Below are 19,147 nucleotides of genomic sequence, written 5' to 3'. Positions count from 1 at the left end.
TTCTCTGTGACTTGCTGTGGTAGGCTTCTCTTTTCTAAACCTGGTCAAATTCATAAGACAAACCCAAGAAGCTCCTATTTTTTTCTTGTGTGAATAGTGCAGGCCATAAGAATAATTCATAAACAAACACTATATAGTTTCTATATTCTCTTATTCTTACATAGTGCAGATACATACTGTGAGATGTTTGGGGTCGTAGTAACCTACCTAATTGAAAATATGCTGGGTTTTGTGTAATCTCACTGATTGTGTTTATTAGAACTGTCCTGCATTCCATTTTGTCTATCTTTATTGGTTTTTTGTAAATTATTTGAATGGTGGTTAGAACATTTTGACAATTAAAAAGATAAATATAGGCCAGGCATGGTGGCTTACACTTGTAATCCCAGCTCTTTGGGAGGACAAGGCAAGATGATCACTTGAGGCCAAGAGTTCAGGAACAGCCTGGGCTGTAACATAGGGAGACCCCATCTCTTAAAAAAAAAAGCGGGGGGGCTAGGCTTAGTAGCTTATGCTATAATCTCAACACTCTGGAGGCAGAGGTGGTTGCTTGAGCCCTGGGGTTCAAGACCAGCCTGACCAACATGGCAAAACCTGGTCTCTACCAAAAATACAAAAATTAGCCAGGCATTGTGGTACACACCTACAGTCCCAGCTACTTGGGAGTCTGAGGTGGGAGGATCACCTGAGCTCAGGAAGGTCAAGACTGCAGTGAGCCATGATGATACTGCTGCACTCCAACCTGGGGGACAGAGCGAGACTCTGTCTCAAAAAAACAAATAGGCTAGGCGCAGTGGCTCACACCTGTAATCCCAGCAATTTGGGAGGCCTAGGCAGGCAGATTGCCTGAGCCCAGGAGTTCGAGACCAGCCTGAGCGACATGGTGAAACCCCATCTCTACTAAAATTACAAAAATTGGCTGGGCGTGGTGGCTCACGCCTGTAATCCCAGCACTCTGGGAGGCCGAGGTGGGCAGATCACGAGGTCAGGAGATGGAGACCATCCTGGCTAACACAGTGAAACCCCGTCTCTACTAAAAATGCAAAAAATTAGCCGGGCGTGGCAGCACGGGCACCTGTAGTCCCAGCTACTTGGGAGGCTGAGGCAGGAGAATGGCGTGAACCCAGGAGGCAGAGCTTGCAGTGAGCAGAGATCGTGCCACTGCACTCCAGCCTGGGTGACTGAGCTGGACTCCGTCTCAAAAAAAAGAAAAAAAAATACAAAAATTAGCACGGTGTAGGGGCCTGTGCCTTTAGTTTCAGCTTCTGAGGATGCTGAGCTGGGAGGATCGCTTGAGACTAAGAGGTAGAGGTCGCAGTAAGGTGAGATTGCACCACTGCACTCCAGCATGGGTGACAGAGCAAGACCCTGTCTCAAAAAAACAAACAAAAGAGATAAATATTCTTATTTTAAAGCAAAATGAATTATTTTTGTAAGATAAACATGAGTGCTTTAAAAAATACTTTAACTGTGCTAGCATCTAAATCTTGTCTTATTTTCTGTCTGTAACCTCATCGAGAACAGAAATTAAATGAATTTAGTTGACCCAAGATCTTTTTTTTTAATACTGACCAAAAAGGCCAGGAGGAATGGAGTTGCCAAAGGCAAAGTCTCATTTAGCCATTCCTGGTTCTCTTCTTAGGCTCTTTATAGGTGCCACAGTCACCTTTTTGAGATCTGGAATCCAGGAAGGGTTAAGGGGTTGTTGGGGGGATATAATATTAATAAGATACAGTTATATAATATATATCATAATATTTTAATGTAATATATAATATCTCTATATTCTGTATCCCTACAGAAGATACCTTTGCCGAGTATGTTTCCTGACTTGGTGTGGGCATCTTTAAGTACATTACTTGTTGCAGACTTCTTAATCTTAACCTTGCTATTGATAGCCTTTCCACCCCTCAAACTCTAACATATCAGTCTTGATGTTTTTTCTCCCTCTTAATCATTTTTCAGAGTGATCTCTGAAATTTTGTTAAAGATAAAAAAGATAAGACCTCTAAGGGATCAGATTGACTTCTGATAAACAGTAAGCTATGGTAAAATTAGAATAGCTAGTATATTTTTAGAGAAAAATAGACTTCTAATGAATTTCAAAGCAAAGAAAGTACAAAATAGTTACTTTTTAATGTGATTATACTTCTGTTTAGTGGTATATATTAATTTCTAGTGTCAGCAATAAGAAAGGGAAACAATTACCAGTTACCTCCTGAGAATATTTTATCTGTTGTCACCTCCCCCCCAAAAAAAGGATGAACCTCAAAGTTTAATATTAAGTGAAAGAGGCCTGGCAAAGGAGAACATAATTTGTAGTTCTATTTATATAAAATTCAAAACAATCAAAACTTAACTGTGGTGTTAGAAGTCAAGATAAAGGTTACCCAGGTTCGACTGGGGACAGAGCCAGTGCCTGGAAGTGAGCATGAGGTGGATTCAGAGGTTCTTTTTCTTGATCTGGTTGCCAATTACATAGATGTATTTACTTTGTGCTGTGCACTTACGATTTGTGTGCATTTCTAAAAATGTGTTACACTTCAAGAAAGGTTTTATTTGTAAGAGGCTATTCTCAAAAACTAAGTAAAATTGGTTTGAGAAAAAAAAAATAGTGATTATATTCCATTTATTTAGCTTTTCCAGGAGTGTAATGATGCATAGGGTTAACCTGGGAAACAATATCCCTAATGGAAGTGTCACTTCAGTGGTCTCTTCATCTAAAGAAAGTCTTTATGTCAGTAGGAAAAAATATTATGGCTGAAAATGGCATCCTTTGCTAAACTGAAGTGATAATAAAATGGGATGAGGGTGGGAGGACTGTTTAGCAGAAGAAAAATGCTAGAAAAGGAAGTCTTCAGAATTTCATAAGCAGAAATAACTTTCCAGTATAAGTTCAAATGGTTGCAGTAGTAATTTAGACTGTAAAGTGAACCACTGCAGGGACTTCAAGTGGTGAGTTGCATTTGGAGTGAGAATTTTATTGCTGCAGAATTTTCTTTTAAGGTTTGAACTTCCAATAAAATGAGATCTACTTATGTCTTAAATGTGTCCATCCTTCTGTTGATTCAGTTCATTGATATTTAGAAGGGAAAAAGATCATTAATTGCTGACTTTTTCTTTCTCTTTTTGAGGCCTTTATAAGACGCTGTTTGGCATATCGAAAAGAAGATCGATTTGATGTGCACCAGCTGGCAAATGACCCATACCTTCTCCCACACATGAGAAGATCAAATTCTTCAGGAAACCTACACATGGCTGGGCTGACAGCATCCCCTACGCCCCCTTCTTCAAGCATAATTACTTACTGACTTTCCTCCAAGATTGGCATGATATCTTTGAATTGCTTCCAGATGCACACTTGAGTTTGAGAGCATTTGAGTGTTTTTTTTTTTGTTTTGTTTTGTTTTTTTTTACACAAGACATGGTTAAGAACTGTTTGTGAACTGAAGTTCCTCATAGTATCATTTGTATGAGAGTGGATCATGGACAATGAATAAATGCACACTTCTGACTATAATTTTGAGCAGTGAACGATGACTGCCTGTTACAAAGAAACAGGAATACCATGTTAAGATAGAAGAAAAAACTTTTGTTTATTTGGGGGAACACTGTAAATAACGTTTATAATAGTTAAATACATTTGGTTGTTACTAGAGAGTTCTAATATGAAGGGTAGTTTTTCATTATTTAAAAACACATGGAAAAATAAGAGACATATTTCTAACATACGAACTATAGTGCCTGGATACATTCTTCAGCATTTGGCAGTTAATCTGCTGAAACCAAAGTAAGAACTGAATGACAGTGACAGTTGTGTTTTATAGTAATAGAATGTGAGAGTTAGAATCTTTGGACAAAGTTAGGCTTTGTCATTTGCCTATTCTGGCTTTTACCAAGTTGTACCTCGAGATCACATGTCCGTTTTCTTTCGCTGGTTATATTAAAGGGAGAGCTATTATTTCTAAATACTTTACACTTTTGACAAAATGAGCTGCTTGTTTTGAAATCAGTTGAATTCACTAAATTATAATATTGCCAGTGTTTTCAACGTGTTAGAATTGATAACAGGTATTTTTCTTTTGTTACCAGGCCTTGTTCATCAAAACAGGTGACAGTATGTAACCAAATGCAGACCAGTTCTATGCAGGATAATGATAAATTCCCTTCTAGCTCTATTGTAAATTGTTGTACAGATGTCATATTTCAATTACTAAGTTTCAGCAGCTTATTCTTGTACAAATGTTTAAAATATGGCTTTTCTAATTGGATATTGTATTTTTTTTAAGTCTTCTTGAAGGCGCTCTAATTGCTGCTAAATGATGTTGCTTCTTTGCTAAAAAAAATTAAATGACCTAGAAGGTGCAAGTTGACTGTACATCATAGAGAGATATTAAAAAGCATACAGTCATTAACAATCAAGACGTAAAAGTGATCCATGTTGGACATAATTGAGTTTTTTAAATCAGTTTATTGGGTTCTAGGGCTGTGGAGCACATAGATACTAGATTTATAATTTGTTCATGGTTATTCTGCATTTCTAGAAAGTTCTTATCAGCAAGATGGTCCCATAAACAAATTTCTTGTGGTTTGTACAGATTTGTTAAAATGTGAACATTTTCTAACTGCCTTGTAGGGTAGAAACCATATTTTTCAGGATGCTGTATTTCACTCCTGTAAGGACTTTTTCTTTATTGTCACATTCATAATGCTGATACTTACATGTAAGTTGTTCATGTTGCAGAAAAAGGAGGTTATACTTACCACGGATTCTCTTTAATATTGTACAGTTAAACTGTATTTCTGATGTTGCAAGCCATTTTGTTTTTTCATTGTACATAGACACATTGTCTCTTTAAAATGCTGCTGAAATTGTAGAGAATATAGCCAAAACAGTAATAAACAATGACAGTTAAAATGTAAAGACTATGAAAATGACATTGGAAGGGAGCTTTCAAGATGGTAGGATATTGACTGACTGAGCTCCTTTACTTAAAAATCAGCTGAATAAATTCCTTAAGTATACTTCAAGACAAGTGTAAATTGTTTCAAGCTGTTAAAGTTAAACCTAATAACCATTATCAAGGCAACTCCTGGGTAAGTAACACTTCGAACTATCAAGAGTGGTTTAAGGGGCCGGCTATACCCATTCCTCTGTAGAGCAGATAGAAATCCGATTTTAAAAAATACTACACGGTAATGAAATCTTAGCATTGATTGAGTGCTTTAGGTGCTGCCTGCAAGTTTTCAGTTTTGTTGTTGGAGTTTTCATCTTTATGAATTATAAAGTCCTGTGTTCATAAAGTAACATTTAAATTCCTGAACTAAAAGAAAATGCCCAGTTTGCTTAAAATTTTGGGGAGATACGAAGTTAATGTGTAAATCTAACTTTGAGGTTCAGTCAGTTTAATAGTATAGACCTAGAGATCACTGCTTTACCATTTTACTTTCAAATGAGTGAGAGCGACTGCTAGTGTCAGAACGCAGGAAAGGGGAAGAACAAGCCATGAAATGAAGTTGCTTTCTTGACCTGGGTTTAGGTCATCATTTTTAAATCAAAGATGTATAGGAGATGAATCAACTTACAGACCCATGTTTTCCTTCTAAAAGTTTCCCAAAGAAATGTTACAGATTTTGAATAACATGCCAGTGATCCAGCAGGTCCAAGATGGCTAATTGAGCCACATTGAATAACTTACTTTTACCCTCACATGGAAAGTTGGTATCTATTGCTAAATGATTTCAAGGTCACTCTGACAGTCTTTGACACTACTATTTTTTTAGGCTTTGATTGTTTTCTAGTCTCCTGGTGTCTGTCCTCAGAATTAAAGCGTGTCCTACATCCCTAAGAGAAGAGCCAAGGCCTCTTTTAAGAGTCAGCACTGATACAGCGTAAAATCTACGGTTTTGCATATGATTTTAAAAAATCTTTCTTTGATTTGAATTTGCTTTAGTGTGTACATGTTGAGAGGAAGTAAGTGTAGAAACCACCCTAATTTGTAAGTGGGGAGTTGGAGATACTTGGTAGTTTTTCAAAAATAATCTTTTTTTTCCCTTTTCTTTTTAACACTCACTGCCATCTCCTTCTAAAACAACTCTGTCAGTTTAAATGGCATATAAAATGTGAACAAACACCTCATTACATGAAGTCAAAATGGTGTAGAGCTTCAGTGAAACATCTGAAGAGTATATTATGTGTTGTTTTGCTGTTCATCATTACTTATTAAATGCAGTAATGTTGATTGCCCTCATATCATTGTGTATTAGTGGTAAACAGTACAGTTCACCTAGATTGTTTTTTTTTTTTCTGTTTACAACCTAGATTGTTAATGTACTCATAAAATTTAATTACATTGCTGTTTGATTTTTGTGTGAATGTTATAACCTTAACTTACACATTTAAAAGCCCATTGACAGGTCTTTCTCTAATTCTGCCTTACGTTTTGTCCTGTTATCTGATGATTTTTCTTCTACATATATATACTAAATTTCAGTGTTCTGAAGATGTAATCTAATTCAAAAAGTGCTTTTAGGCCGGCAGTGATGGCTCATACCTATAATCCCGGCACTTTGGGAGGCCGAGGCAGGTAAATCATTTGAGGTCAGGAGTTGGAGACCACCAGCCTGACCAACATGGTGAAACCCCATCTCTACTAAAAGTACAAAAAAAATTAGCTAGGCGTGGTGGTGTGTACCTGTAATCTCAGCTACTCAGGAGGCTGAGGCAGGAGTTTTACTTGAATCCCAGAGGTGCAGGTTGTAGTGAGCTGAGATCACACTACTGCACTCCAGCCTGGGTGACAGGCTCAAAAATAAATAAATAAAGTACTTTTAGCAGCTAGTTTTAGAATTAAATTGAAATTCTAGTTCCTGTGTTTCAGTTCATTCTGCAGCAATTTTAGAATTTGTATAACTTGTTTTTCAATTTAAATTAGATGTATTTCCTACAACAAAAACATCTCCATTTACCTTCCCCTACTTTCCCTTCATTCCTTTTCTCTTTTGTGAGGATTCCCTACCTTCCCTCCCCCGCTCCATCCCCAGGAATTCTATAATTTTTGAAAGGGAAAGATTTGAGTAAATGTGTTTAAATCAACCTTTAAAGTTATTTGCAGAGAGCCAGAGAATGGGGTGGAAGAGTTATTTATAGTTAGGACAAAAATGCGTGGCTTTCACCTGGAAATCTTCATTTGTCTAAAATAATAGGGATGTGGATTATCTACACACATATGACTGGTTTTGTTTTTGTTTGAGGCAGGGTTTCACTCTGTCACCCAGGCTGGAGTGCAGTGGCGCCATCTCGGCTCACTGCAACCTCTGCCTCCTGGGCTCAAGCTGGGACTACAGGCGTGTGCCACCACGCTCAGCTAATTTTGTACTTTTTGTAGAGATGAGGTGTCACCATGTTGCCCAGGCTGGTCTTGAACTCCTGGGCTCAGGTGACCTACCTGCCTGGGCCTCCTAAAGTGCTGGGATTACAGGTGTGAGCCACAGTGCCTGGGCCATATGACTGTTTTAAGAAGAGCAATAAAATAGGTTAAGATATCAATTTTTTTGAACCAGAGTCTTTGGATTAAAATGTTGACTAACATTTACTACCTGTGTTTCTGGTTCCTCATCTGAAAATTAGGAGTGATAACTACCCATCGTGCAGAGTGACTGCAAGGAAGGAATAAGTGAATTCACGAATGTAACACACTCAACCTTGCCCAGCTCACAGTAGGTACTGTATCTGATAAGCTGCTATTGTCATCCCTTTTTAAAACTCCAAGATTATTCTGTTAGCCCTATTTATGAAATTCAGTCTGCTTTGCTTCCTGTGGTAATTTTAATTATTTTAAGAAATAACTTTCACAGTGCTTGACTGAGGTTTCAAACAAGTGATGATTCGATTGTCTGGAAATGGAAGGTGAGGAAATGTAGCAATTTGAAACAAAAAGTAGTAGCTGTGTGTGTGAACTAATTGCCAAAAGGACCATGCCCTATTGGTGCTGTTTCCTCACAGATATCTGTCATATTTTCCAGAGTTTCCTTGCCAGTAACAGCTGATTGAGGTAGGACAGATGACAGTATCCCTGTTTTACAAAGGAGGAGACAGATTTGGAGGGGGGAATAACTTGCTAAAGCTGCATAACTAGTAAGCACAGCTTTTGGAGCCTTGGAGCAAGGTTCTTAACTATGTTAACATCTTGGTATATAGTAAACATGGCTTAGTGAGTTAAATCTCATCATGACTCTTCAAAGGTGACAGCCAAATAGCTACAAACATTATTGTCATCTTTTTAAAAGAGCAAATCTAAAGGTTTTTTTTTTTTTTTTGAAACAGGTTCTCTGTCACTCAGGCTGGAGTGCAGTGATGCAGCCTCAGCTTACTGCAGCCTTGACCTCCCGGGCTCAAGCCATCCTCCCACCTCAGCCTCCCAAGTAGCTGGGGCTACAGGTTCATGCCAGCATATCTGGCTACTTTTTTTGTATTTTTTGCAGGGGCTCACCGTGTTGCCCAGGCTGGTCTCAAACTCCTGGGCCAAGTGATCCACCCACTTCAAAGTGCTAGAATTACACGCCTGCCCTACGAATGTTTCCAGTGTTAGATGAAGAATGAGTCACTAGAGAGCAGACCCCTGCCACAGACCCATTCTAGGTAAGGTGGAGAGTGGGTTGCACCTTTTTCTGTTCTTACATCTTTTTCCCTTGCATTTTTAGTCAAAGATCAGGTCCATCGATGAGCTACCCCATTCCACCTGTCTTACAGAAAGTACCTCACGGAGGTCTTCTTCTGCCCACTGTCACAGGCACAGAAAGTACACCTGGCTCCTCTTCCTGCAGTGGTACCAGTTGGTCTTTTTAAAAAAAAAAAAAAAAAGTCGGGCGCAGTGGATCATGCCTGTAATCCCGACACTTTGGCAGGCCGAGGTGGGTGGATCACCAGTGGTCGGGAGTTCGAGACCAGCCTGACCAACATGGAGAAACCCTGTCTCTACTAAAAACACAAAATTAGCCAGGCGTGGTGGTGCATACCTATAGTCCCAGGTACTCAGGCGGCTAAGGCAGGAGAAACGCTTGAACCCGGGAGGCAGAGGTTGCGGTGAGCTGAGATTATGCCATTGCACTCCAGCCTGGGCAACAAGAACAAAACTCCGTCCCCCCCCAACAAAAAAAGTTTAACTGACTCTAGTGTCAGTAACTCCTCTAAAGGAAGTCCTGAAACTTTGGAGAGAGATTTCACTAATTACCAGTTCACCAATATATGGCCCCTGAACATTGTGTCTCGAAGTCTTCTGAATCTGATGAAATTACCTATGTGTGGTGTTCTACCACCAAGATCACAAATGGGTACTTCTGATTGCAGCAGGTGACTCTACTTGGGTTTAAAATTTCTGTATGTAATTATGTTTAAGATTCTCTATGTGATCCATTTTCACCTGAAAGACCTTAGATTGTTCCCAGAACTATATGCCTTGGGTCAAATAGTGTATGTGCACGACCAGCATCCCACCTGTTCTTGATTGGGTGTGTGGTATGTCACAAGGGTACTAAGGTCTTACTTCTATTATATGACAGACATCAAACTCAGATACTAAAATTACCTGATCCAAAGAATGAGCATGACTGATTTGTCACTAATATTAGTCATGTTTTTGGTGTTTCAAATGATCTTACGTCATATTGCATCCTAAGAGCATCTCTTTATGTCCGCTACTTGCCAAATTCATAGCTTCCTCTTGAGATATTTAGAAAGATGAAAGTGGAAGAAAGCATGGGTTTGGAAGTCTGACCTGGCTTTGCCTCCCAGCTTTGTTACTTAATAACATGTGACCTTACAGAAATCACTAACCTTTCTGGGGTCTTATTTTCCTTGTCTGTAAACTATTTCAATAGCACCTGCCTCATGGGAACTAAGAGTAGGGCTCAGTTGTTTTCCCAACTTATAATGGCACGGGCTGCAACAAAATGGAACAAATGCCACAGACGCAGAAGACAGATTCAAGAGGCCCCTATCAGAGGGTCATTATGTGTTTTGTATTTTTGGGGGGTTGGACCTGAGAATGGTTGGGAGATGTGAGGAGGAGTTGCTCAGGAGACTTGGCAGCAGTCTCCTACCTACTGGCTTGGAAGTTTTCTGTATTTAACCCATGTCTGTGCGTAACTGCTTAGTCTGAGCCCTGCCTGTCTTCTTCACTGTGGCACGCTCTTTAATGCCTCCTTTCCCCACTCCAGTACACACAGCTGTTGTGGAAGTGTGCATGTCCACCAAGGCGGAACAGGACTGCTGCAGGTTGGGGTCCCAACTGGTCTGTGTTTTCATCACTTTGGGGATGCTGTTTAGATCCCAAGAGTGTTTATGTTGAAACCGCTATGAAAATTAAACACTATTGTGGTTTCTGAACTAATGTAACAAAATTTGATACTTTGACAATGAATTTTAACTTCATTAGTAGGAATGAATATACACATACATACATATATTTTAAGGAGTTTTGCTGGAGTACAATGGCAGCTCACTGCAACCTCCGCCTCCCGGGTACAAGTGATTCTCCTGCCTCAGCCTCCCGAGTAGCTGGGATTACAGGCATGTGCCACCATGCCAGGCTAATTTTTATATTTTCAGTAGAGATGGGGTTTCACCGTCTTGGCCAGGCTGGTCTTGAACTCCTGACCTCAGGATCCACCCACCTCGGCCTCCCAAAGTGCTGGGACTACAGGCGTGAGCCACCGCATCCGGCCATAGTAGAAATATTTTTAAAGTTTAATTTCTGTGAGCCTCCTTCCCAGAAGTATAGCCTATGTATGTACCTAGCTTTTAGTGAAAAAGCTTTAAAAGAAATTCAGCTTGGAAGAATGAGATCATGTATTTTTCTAGATGCAGAATTAGCCATGTAGCAACCAAGTTTGTATGAGAAACTTTACACTTAAGCAACATGAGTTGAGTTATTTGTCTTATGTCAATAGCATTTTAGTATTCAAACATATTTACCCTTACATTTGACTAGAAGAATACGTGCTTTGTAGTTTTAGGGGGTGAAATAACGTTTAGGGGAATGAAGCTATGCTAAAGTGCAGTTTAAGATGTTTCTTTGCTGATTTTTTAAAAAATTACACAATAAGGAAAGTAGTAACCTTTAATTGTAAATTGGCATATTTGTGATCAAGACTTAGAAGAAGTGACAGGTGATAGACTTTCCAGTGGCGGTTGTGGAAGATGTTCATTCCGCCAATGACCATGGAAATTGCTTAAGCCAAGTTTCATGTTCTGCAAGGGTCCCCAAACCCCAAGCCACAGACTGGTACTAGTCTGTGACTTGTTAGCAAACTGGCTGCACAGCAAGAGGTGATGGGCTGTTGAGTGAGCATTACTGCCTGAGCTCCACCGCCTGTCAGATCAGAGGCGGCGTTAGGTTCTCATAGGTGCAAAAACCTTACTGTGAACTGCGCATGCAAGGGATCTAAGGCTGTACGCTCCTTATAAGAATCTAATGCCTGATGATTGAGGTGGAACAGTTTCATCTCGAAACGATGCCCTCAACTCCCGTCCGAGGAAAAATTGTCTTCCACGAAACCAGTCCCTGGCGCCACAAAAGTTGGGGACTGCTGTTCCACCACGGAAATTCATTGTATAAAGTTTACTCCTCCCCACATCTCTGTAAAAAACTATATTCAGAGACACAATTTTCGAAAAGCAGAGTTCTCATTGCCACGTTAGTTAGAAGGAACAGCATTCCCCCATTTATTTATTTAATTATTTTATTTATTTATTTTTTTGAGACGGAGTCTCGCTCTGTGGCCCAGGCTGGAGTGCTGTGGCGAGATCTCGGCTCACTACAAGCTCCGCCTTCCAGGTTCACGCAATTCTCCTGCCTCAGCCTCCCCAGTAGCTGGGACTACAGGGTGCACACCACCGCGTCCGGCTAATTTTTTGTTGTATTTTTTACTAGAGACAGGGTTTCACCATGTTAGCCAGGATGGTCTCAATCTCCTGACCTCGTGATCCCTCTGCCTCAGTCTCCCAAAGTGCTGGGATTACAGGCGTGAGCCACTGCGCCCGGCCTTCCCCATTTATTTATTGGCCTGGCACTGCAAAATAAAAGTGGCAACAAAGTGACTTGTTTTGAACTTGTAATATAAACACTTCAAAAAGCTCTTTTCCTCTCACAAATCAACCATCTTGGCACTAGAGCTGTTTCCTTCACTGGGTCACTGAGTTGAATAAGATCGTGATGGAAACACTGACAGCTGTAGTAGTTTGCCATTACCACACAATTTAAAATTAAAGTCTGATCCTGGTCTCTACAAGAAATATACATAGGTTACAATTACTCTTCTGGCCTGGGCGAGGTGGCTCACGTGCCTGTAATCCCAGCACTTTGGAAGGCTGGTGGGAGGATCGCTTGAGCCCAGGAGTTTAAACACCAGCCTGGGCAATATAGGCAGACCCTGTCTCTACAAAAAATAATGACTATTCTGTGTCCATTTACCCTTTTCTGATAGACTAATACTGTACCATATACAAGTTATTTAACAGATTTTAGTAAATATTGTTTAATTGACAAAAAGCCAAACATGGGAGCTTTCTGTGTACCTTTCTCAACTACTTCCCTAGACTGCATCATGAACATGTTATTAGGTGGTGTTCTTGTTTCATTGTTTTTTCCAAAACTATGAAATCTTCATGGTCCCCCCCCACCACGCCCCGCACCCTGCACCTAAGTGTGAAATGAAAACAGGATAAGCTACAGTAACAAATTAACCCTCCCCAAATTTGTTTCTCAGTTATGCAAAATCCACAGTGAGCTTGGTAACTCTCCTAGGCAACTTTACAAGACAGTTCTCCAGGTGATGGCTGGGGCACCCAGGCTGCTTGCATCTTATGGTTCTATTCACATCAATCTGTAGTTACAGGAGAGGAAGGCAGGAAGGGAGGGAGCATCCTAGTTCTTAAATGCTTTGGACCAGAATTACCATTCCTTTCTAGAACTGAGTCGTGGCCTCAAATCAGCTGCACAGGAGGTACTATGTCTCTGTCACCATCAAGAATTTGCATATGACAGTCCAGATTTACGTGTAACCTGCTTGTACCTTTTAAAGGGAATCTCTGCTTCACATACATACATAGCTAGTCTGTGGTTCATGACTTTTGCCAGAGTTTGGGAGCTGTGTGGGAGCTGTGTGGAACAGGAACCTGAAGAGCTTAGCTGAAAACCTCTCATCGGTAGGAATCCACTGAGGTGGTTACAGATGCCTGAGGCTCGGATGGGAAAACCTTGAGAACCATACCCAAGAATAAGAGCAAACCAGCTCAACGCCGTGCCCTCTGCCTGGTGGTTCATTTCGATTGGTTTATTGTGTAGATATTGAAGAAAAACAGAATATTTTAGATTGACATTTTTAAGTGAAAAAAAAAAAAGATTCTAGAAAAAAGCCAGGATTATTTTAGACTCAGTTAATTATTTGAGATTCTCTTTTCCAACAACTCTACCACAGACTTTGACTTGGAATTACAAAGATGGAGAAAATAAACATTTCACTTGAACAGGGATTTGTGTTTAAGGAAAGAGTAACAAGGACAATTTGTCGAGCACTTATGGTATACCAGTCACTGTAACCTACATTTCCTTGAATCCCCAAAAACAACCCTATGATTATGCCATGTTGTAGGTGGAAGAAGGGAGGGGTGCACTGGAGAGAGATTAAGTTGTTTGCTCAAATAGCAGGGATGGGATTTAACTCGAGCCTGGCTGACTCCAAAATTCAACTGAATTAGACATCACTAATTCTATAATCCATCAGCATCTTTTAAAAAATAAAAGTAACAAAGTGAGCCTGAATACATTTTAAATGTCAAATACTCTTACAATGTTCTTGTGTTTTGAGAGTCTGAAATCCCCAACCCACTATGCAGAAACCTTTGAAGTGACCAAATGGCAGGGCGGAGTATTCAGTCAATTCATGGTGCAATATGTTTTTTTTTTTTTTTTTAGTATCTCGGTGTTGCCCAGGCTGGAGTGCAGTGACACCATCTCAGCTCACTGCAACCTCCGCCTCCCAGGTTCAAGTAGTTCTCCTGCCTCCGCCTCCCGAGTAGCTGGGATTACAGGTGGGCACCACCACGCCTGGCCAATTTTTTTGTATTTTTAGTGGAGACGAGGTTTGGCCATGTTGGTTGGCCTGGCCCATGGTGCAATATCTAATAAATTACATTTAACTTCCACGGATCGTGTTTGATACAGCTTTTTGAGATTTACAAAGTTACTTAATGAGATACTTAATTTTCTTTACAGAAAAGCAGTTGTATTGGGGAATTTTGAACAGTTTTTTGCTTAAACACTTTGGATTCAAGACCCACCTGGGGAAAAGTATAAATAGTGTTCTCTGGTTTTGAGTGAAGTCTGTAAATGTAGTCAGGGTGCAAGACAGCTCTGTTCTTCCCCGCCCTGCCCCCCCTTTTTTTTCCCTGAGTTGGAGTTTCACTCTTGTTGCCCAGACTGTGGTGCAGTGGCGGGATCTCGGCTCACTGCAACCTCTGCTTCCCGGGTTGAAGCGATGCTCCTGTCTCAGCCTCCTGAGTAGCTGGGATTACAGGCACATGCCACCATGCCTGGGTAATTTTTGTATTTTTAGTAGAGACGGGGTTTCATCATATTGGTCAGGCTGGTCTTAAACTCCTGACCTCAGGTGATCCACCTGCCTCAGCCTCCCAGAGTGCTGGGATTACAGGCGTGAGCCACCGCGTCCGGCTGACAGCTCTGTTCTTTAAGGATCAAATGATTTGTGTGTGTGTGTGTGTGTGTGTGTGTGTGTGTGTGTGTGTGTATATGTAGTTTTTGTTTTTCTTTTTTGAGACAGGGTCTCGCGCTGTCACCCAGGCTGGAGTTCAGTGGTGCAGTCACAGCTCACTGCAGCCTCAACTTCCTGGGTTCAAGCAATCCTCCCACCTCAGCCTTCCAAGTACTAGAGGCTCAAACCGCCACATCCAGCTGATTTTGTTCATTTTTTGTAGAGATGGAGATCTCACTATGTTGCTCAGGCTGGTCTCCAACCCCTGGGCTCAAGTGATCCTCCCAAAATGCTGTGATTACAGGCATGAGCCACCACACCCAGCCTAAATTGTATCTTTTAAACAACTTAGTGGGGATTTTTTTAAAAACAACTTTGTGGTTTTGGATGGCAAATTCAAGAATACAGAGCCTGGGACCTGGGTGTTAGAGGCACAGTAGCCCTTGCCTTTCTGTCACACCGGGTCACATGCACAGCAAACCTCCAGAGATAGCCCATGCCCCCCCAGGGGGTGGTGGGAAATGGTTTGAAACCTCCTCCCCTCCCCACCCTGCTCCTTTTCGTAACTTCCTCCCAGGAAGGCAGGCCCCTCCCCACTCAAATCCCTGTCCAGGGTCCAGAGAAGGGAGTGGCCCAGGCAGAGAACCCCATTGAGTGCCCACCACATGCCAGGGACTGACTGCCACCCCTTCGACTCTTAACCTAGCACCCAATGGAGCTACACTCATTGCCTGTGCCTTTATGCGGCATATGGTGAATGCCCGCTGGGAGCTAGGTGCTGGAGAGAACTTTAAGTCAGACTTTGTCCCTGACACCAAGGCTTGAAGACAGATGGGTGTAACCCCTGAGGCCACCTCCCCTCCTCACAGGTCGCATTGTAGCACTTTCTCACCCTAGTCGTCCACTGTGCCTCTGCTGCTCTGCCAGTCTGCAGCGGCAGAAGGATGCCCGCGCCCAGGAAGAATGCTGAAGCCAGGTGTGTGGCCCCTGCAGTGGTGGAAGCTCCCCCAGCAGCGGGCGGCCATCTGACTAGGCTGAATCAAGTTGGCTTCACAACCGAGGACTGATCACTGACTACACCATCTCCTTGTTGGGTAAAACAAACCCTAAACCACTGTTATTTTAAATTCTGATCAAAATGAAGATACTAATAGCCCTGGGGGCTGAGTTCTGAGAATCCCCCACGAGCTGCCCAAGGACCTTGCACCCAGGTAGGTCCTCCATGCAGCCCTGCAGTTCCAGCCTTGGTCTGTTTCTGCTCCAGCATCCCCGCCCCACACCTGCCCGGGTCGCAGGCTTGCTGAAAGAATCCCTGGATGGTTCCGATTTCCACCTGGGTACTAGATATGGCCCCAGCTCTACCACCCCCTAGCCATATGCGTGTTGGAGAGACATTTAACCTTTCTGGATTTCTCGGTTTTCATCTATAAAATGAGGGAATCGAGAGGGAGGATCTCCACACTACTGCCCTGATCCATAGGCATCAGTGTTTTTCAAAGCCACCAGGGCTGAGAAGTACTAGTCCATCGTTGCTTTTCTGAGCTCAGGGTTGAAAGAGTCCTTTGGCTAAAGAGCTGAAGAAGAAAGAGGACGCTCTCTCACCCTATCCAGTTTTTGGTTCTTCCCGGTCCGCTACAAGACCAGGGAAAATGTGAGTTACTCCTCCAGTCACAACTAGAGCAGGCAGGTGGAGGGTGGGGGATGAGGTGTGGCACGGCACTTTGCTGGACTTTAGTTTTTGGGGATAATGAACTCCTGAGATTCCTCCCACGCCATCAGGCTGGGAATGACTATGGCTCCTTTCTTAGGGATGCTCCGCCTTTCCCTCCTGCTCACAGGGAAACTGCCGACAGCTCCACGTTGGCTGGCTTTTGAATCTATGTTCCATATGAATTTTTTTTTTTTTTTAACGAAAGGCGCCTGCTTGCTAAAAAGGAGGTTTTTCAGACCACTGACCTATGTAAGGGGCAAGCTCCCTGGGTACTTCACTGCCAAGAACAAAAAACACCCCCCTTATAAACACTCCCCAGGGCAGTGAAGTCAGCCCCTGAGCATGGCATTCAAGGCCTTTGGCGATCTGGCCCCGCTCCCCCTTCTGTGGCAACTGCTACCACTCCATACTTTTCACATTCCAGCCACCAGAGCTGTTTGTAGTTCCGGGACACACCACATGCCACATTCCTGTGAGTCCTTGCTGAAGCTGTTCCCTCTGCCTAAGAGAAGCTCTTCCTTCCACTTTGACCACCGAAGAGAACCTCTATGCATCCTTCAGTGCCCTAATATTAGCTGCCCGCGAACGCCTTCCTTGATCCCGCACATGTTAGTTACCCAGCCTCTGGGCTATTCTGTCCCCTCGCTCAATCAGTAGATCCGAAATGGCTAATTTACAGGTAGCGCAGTGGGATGCTTTTGGATTCGGGACACCTGGGCCCAGACTCAGCCTCCCCGCCCCGGCGCCCCCGGGCCTGTGCACAGCAGGAGCCTCCGCTGCCCGCGGGTGTGGGTTGGACGAGGCCAAGGGCAGCAACCAGCCCGGGGCGAGGCCTGAGACCAGCACTGCCCTCGGAGGAAGCCGGGTGGGGGCGGTGCTCCTGAAGGCTCCAGTCCCGGGGAGGGAAGCCGGCCCCGCACCTCCCGTACTGGGCGCTCAGACCCCTGGTGCTTCTACGGCGTCTGAGGGTATCTCAGCCACCGAAGGGTGTCTCCGCCGCACCCAACGGGTCCCCCGGTGGAGAGATTTGCCTTCACATCTGATTAAAGGGGGCTTCGTTTGGTGAAGGCGCCCAGGCTCATCCCCCAAGCATCCGCAATGGGTCGGCGATGGAAAGAAAGCGGGGGACCAAAGCCCTTCTTCCAAAGAACAGAAAGTGCCCCACCGCGACGCCCCGGCCCCGCCCAGGGGCCCTGTGAGACCGGCCCGGAGACCCCGCGGCCGCTGGCGGGGCGCGGTTTTCCCAGGCTCCCGGCGCCACCTGGTGGCCCGTGGCGCGCACTGCGGTCTCCGCTCAGGAGGCCCCTTTGGCTCGGATCCCACTCCACGTGGGCGGCGGTAAGACCGGAGTTCCTGAACAAAGGTGAATGTCGTTCCAGGTACCTGCCGTGTGGGGACAGAACTGAGGCGTGGGACCGGACAGACCTACGTGGATTCAGCTTCTACCCGAAGCGGGGGCCTCGGTTTGAGCTCTCCAGGCGCACCTGCTTCCTGGGGCCTGGGGGAATTAACCCAATACCTCACCCAGCACTTCTCTTTAAAACTATTCCCTTTTCTCACTGAAGTTCATTTGTAAAATTAGCCATATCCAATGCAACTATTATTTTTTCCCCAAAATATGCTAAAATAAAATACATAGGCATTAAAGGAGGAAAGACAGTTTTCTTCACTCTGGGTAACACCAGTCCACCCGATCAAATTCTGAACCTGAACCTGAACCTGAACCTGCCCTGAGGCCTGACCGGTAGCTCCTCCCTGCCTCTTCTGTCTCCTTCCGATTCAGCCACAGTGAACCCTCACCTGTCCCCTCCTGGAATATGGCAGCGTCACAGTGCCAAAGATCCCAGAGGGTTGTCCTCTTTTCTCAGGTTGTACTACTTACCTAAGAGAGACCTGAATTTGGGAAAATGAATTAGTCTCTAAAGTTTTATGCCCTTTAAAAACAAAACCTTGACAGAGACCAAGGCAAGTAACCGTTCATTGAAATCAGAATGAGCTTTGAGCTCCTGGACTCATACAACAGGCACCTGTTTCTTCTTGATTTTATGAGGCTCCTCTAGCAGTTCTGTTCCTCACCACCAAGAAGCACACAGGTTGTTTAGCCATTGATCTCGAGTGGACGTGTTGGAACCATGCATACTTCACTACCTGATGGTAACACTGTTTCCAGAGTTCTAGAGGTCAAAACAGCGCCTGGGTACAACGTGGACTCTTGCCATTGTGTTTCCGGGCTCTTTCAGCATAGCTGTCTGAGCTACACAGTTCTGGCCAAACTGATTTACAAACACAACACAGCATTGCAAATCAGTCACAGCACAAGTCTATTCAGGGAAATTTCATGGATAATTCTAACCTAGGGACAGTGTTGGGGGTTTTTGGCAGAGAGCTCCCTTAGTCTGATCAGTCATAACGCTGCTGGGGGAAAACGCTTCCCCAGCCCTGCAGCAGGGGCCGTCCTGGACAGACTGAAATGAAAGGCTTCAGAAGAGATGGAACACGGCTTCGTTTTTTGTTTTTTGGGTTTTTTTTGAGACAGAGACTCGTTCTGTCGCCAGGCTGGAGTGCAGTGGCGCGATCTTGGCTCACTGCCGGGTTCAAGCGCTTCTCCTGCCTCAGCCTCCTGAGTAGCTGGGACTACAGGTACCTGCCACCACGCCCGGCCAA

The 19,147-nt window shown here is 43.5% G+C and overlaps 1 protein-coding gene across 6 annotated transcripts in view; it reads left to right on the top strand.

The window, feature by feature from the left end:
* Window positions 1–5,031, top strand: part of TLK1 (tousled like kinase 1) — a 166,493-nt gene extending 161,462 nt beyond the window's left edge. For all 6 annotated transcript variants that reach the window (XM_031651351.1, XM_031651352.1, XM_031651354.1 and 3 more), the window contains one exon: window positions 3,135–5,031. In XM_031651351.1, coding sequence (XP_031507211.1) covers window positions 3,135–3,311 — 177 coding nt within the window. In that variant the 3' untranslated portion in view covers window positions 3,312–5,031. The remainder of the gene's footprint in view (window positions 1–3,134) is intronic.
* Window positions 5,032–19,147: the final 14,116 nt, after the last annotated feature.

Source organism: Papio anubis, chromosome 10, assembly GCF_008728515.1.
Source record: "Papio anubis isolate 15944 chromosome 10, Panubis1.0, whole genome shotgun sequence".
In the NCBI taxonomy this organism is placed as follows: Eukaryota; Metazoa; Chordata; class Mammalia; order Primates; family Cercopithecidae; genus Papio; species Papio anubis.
The sequence above is the reverse complement of the archived record's forward strand: the minus strand, read 5'-3'. Positions and strand labels throughout refer to the sequence as shown.